The sequence below is a fragment of the Tupaia chinensis genome, unplaced genomic scaffold (assembly GCF_000334495.1).
Source record: "Tupaia chinensis unplaced genomic scaffold, TupChi_1.0 Scaffold000258_1, whole genome shotgun sequence".
NCBI lineage: Eukaryota > Metazoa > Chordata > Mammalia > Scandentia > Tupaiidae > Tupaia > Tupaia belangeri.
In genome coordinates, this window is record NW_006159738.1 from 383,088 (window position 1) to 386,165 (window position 3,078).

At 46.9% G+C, this 3,078-nt stretch overlaps 1 protein-coding gene across 1 annotated transcript in view; it reads right to left on the minus strand.

Moving 5' to 3' along the window:
• Nucleotides 1-3,078, minus strand: part of DNAH10 (dynein axonemal heavy chain 10) — a 126,154-nt gene that overhangs the window by 70,427 nt on the left and 52,649 nt on the right. The window contains exons 36-38 of the mRNA XM_006149228.2: nt 2,514-2,660; nt 864-1,055; nt 147-265 (exon numbers count right to left, since the gene is read on the minus strand). Coding sequence (XP_006149290.1) covers nt 147-265; nt 864-1,055; nt 2,514-2,660 — 458 coding nt within the window. The remainder of the gene's footprint in view (nt 1-146; nt 266-863; nt 1,056-2,513; nt 2,661-3,078) is intronic.

Consider the following 3,078-nt stretch of genomic DNA (forward strand, 5'->3'; position numbering starts at 1 on the left):
AAGGAGTGTTTGGAACAAATTTCCCCCCCCCCCCCCCGAAAATCAGACAGCAGAGTGGGAGCACGTAGTGCTGTCACCAAACAATTAGCATGAAACTATCTTGACAACCAAGCCTCCTCTCTCCCCCACCCCGAGTTCATACTCACTTGGTCTGGGCCTGACACAGAGCATTAATGACCACTGACTTGCCACCTCCTGTGGGCCCCACCACCATTGTCGTGTGGCGGGTTAGCATGGTCTCAAACATTTGAACCACTTTATCCACCTACAGGGCAAACATTGGCAGCTCAGTTAAGTCATATCTCTTTCTTAAACAGTTTTATTAATATACAATTCACACACCACACAATTCAGCCATTTGAAGTGTACAATCCAATGTTTTTAGTATAATCTCAGAGTTATATGACCATCACCACAATCAATTTTAGGATACTGTCACCCCTTTCCATAAAGGAATCCTCTGTATCCATTATCCATCTCCCCCAATCCCATTTCCATTTCCTCTCAACCTCTGGCAACCCCTAACCTATTGTCTGTTTTTATGGATTTGCTTATTCTGGGCATTTCATGTAAGTGGAATCCTACAATATGTAATCTTTCACATCTGGACTTTTTCTTTTCTTTTTTTTTTTTTTTTTTTTTGCTCTAGGGCCCGGGCGCTCACTGGAGTAAAGAGAGAGAGGCAAAGTTTAACTTTATGTTAGGTGTGTTTCATCACAACTTTTTAAATGGGAGGGAAAGGGTTACAGTAGTAAAAATTTATGCTATGCACATTTTGCCTTTTCTTTTCTTTCTTTTTTTTAATGAAAAGGCAACTTCAAAGGCCTGAGGTCACAGCGAGGGCTCCTTCCCTGCACCATTACCTGAACAGGTAGGACGACATAGCCACTTTCCTCCAGCACCTGCTCCACTGCGCCGTTGAAGTCAGGGTAGCGGACGCGAGGGCAGTCCAACCCAGGAAACAGGTCGGAAATCAAACCCAGGAAAAGAGGGACGTCTTCGAACACAAACTTGGGCAGGTTCATGTCCCGCAGGGCCCGCATCAGCACCACATCCTACAACGACACGCACATTCCCCGCGTCCCTCCCGTCCCGCTGACACGTCCCAAGCACTAGTCTGCAACCCTCTTATGAAATGTAAAATGACATTTCGACATTAAAATGACATATTTTAATCATATGCATTTAATATATAAACATATCATAAAATGTCTAAATTCTGTATTTCTATAAAAAGTTTTTATGTAAAATTTTAATTAAAATGAAAAGAAAAAATTCCGTAAAATAAAACATTCATCTTGTTTTTCAAAATTTCATAAGAAAAAACAAATCCAAAATGGAATACACCAAAACAAAGTATAAAATAATAAAATTTTATGTAAAAACTAAAATTAAATAAAATGTAAGACATGATGAGTACGGTCTCTAGAGAAATACGTGAGCTTGTTGCCCACAGAACCACACTGACTGAACTCACTCTGAGTCTTGTGTAAGAGAAACATGATCAGAGCCAGCAGGTGGCGTAGTGGTCAAGGCGCTGGGTTCCCACAAGGCTGACAGTGGTTTGAGTCCTGGACCCGATGGTCTGGAAATTGTACTGTGCCTACACGCCAAAGTCCCAGATGAGAATGGAGGAGAAGAGATTGTGGTGTGGCCATCCTCCCGGAGGGGTGATTTCTCTCTTTCTGTCGTCTTTCTCTGTGTCTCTCTAGCGAATGGCACATGTCCTATGGCAAATAACAAAAAAGAAAGAAAGAACAAACAAATGGAGGGAGGGAGGGAGGGGAGGAGAGGGGAGACAGAGAGAGGGAAAGAAGGACGAAGGGAAGGGAAGGGAAGGGAAGGGAAGGGAAGGGAAGGGAGGGGAAGGGAAGGGAAGAAGAAAGATGATCAGTTCTCTCGCTTTTGTAGGAAGAGAAGATAAAAACACATTCGTGGTTCCGTGAGCATTCTGGTTGTCCCACCTCCCGTCCCACTCACCCAGAGGTTACAGAGGGACACTGACAGGCAGAGCACCGTAAACGCCGGCGCTGTGTGAGAACATGGAGCTCACCGTAAGTAGGACGTCTAAGTAGAGGAAACGATACAGGATGGGAGCAAAGTAAGGCCAGACAACGTGAGGTGACAGTTAAGACTGAAATTTTACGGGGCCAGCAGGTGGCCTGGTGGCTAAGGCGCTAGACTCCCACATGGCCAACCACAGTTTGAATCCTCGACCCAGTGACTTGAAAATCAAGCCAGGTGCATGTGTGTGTGTGCCCAAGATCTTGAGAGGATAATGGAGAAGGGACTGTGGTGTGGGCATCCCCTCGGGTGGGAGGTGGTGATTTCTCACTTTCCTTCTGTCTGTCTCTCTCTGGCCAATGCACACGCCCTGTGGCAAAAGCTTAAAAAAAAAAAAAAAAAAGACTGAGACTCCACTGAGGACTGTCCTGGACCCATCACCTCATCCCAACATCTGCTAAATGCGCATGCCCGAGTGAAGCCAGAGAGCAGCCGAGCACGTGGCTTACCTCCCTGAGCTCAGAGGAGCCCCTCTTCAGCTCACCAGCCATGACCAGCACCGACTTCAGGGCTCGGAGCCCAAAGTCATAGTGGTACTGCTTGGAGAGTTGCTCCCGGGCCAGCTTATACAGGACGGTCATCTTTTTCGCCAGAGTCTGTCAGTAGACAATGAAAAGTAAAGATAAAATGATGCAGAAGAACAGAGGATCATACCACAGATGCCAGGAAACGGATGCAGGTGCCCCAGAGAAGCTACTTCACACGAGAAGCGAACGCGACCTGCTCTGACAGAACAGACGGAGGCCCCACAGCAATCGCTCGAGGTGCCCCGGGTACTGTAGCCTACGCTCCTTATTATTCAGGCTGTGACCGTGTGGGGGGATAAGGCAGACCCCTGGTCTATGTCAAGGACCCCAAGCCCTCTGGTCCCGAGGACTGGCCTGGGAATGTCCGCCATAGACACTAAGCACAAGAGATCTCGTCATGTTAACTCGAAATCCTGAAAACACAATGGGGCCTTCCTTTCGGCCGGAACCGCCATCTTCCAGTAATTCACCAAGATGACGAACACAA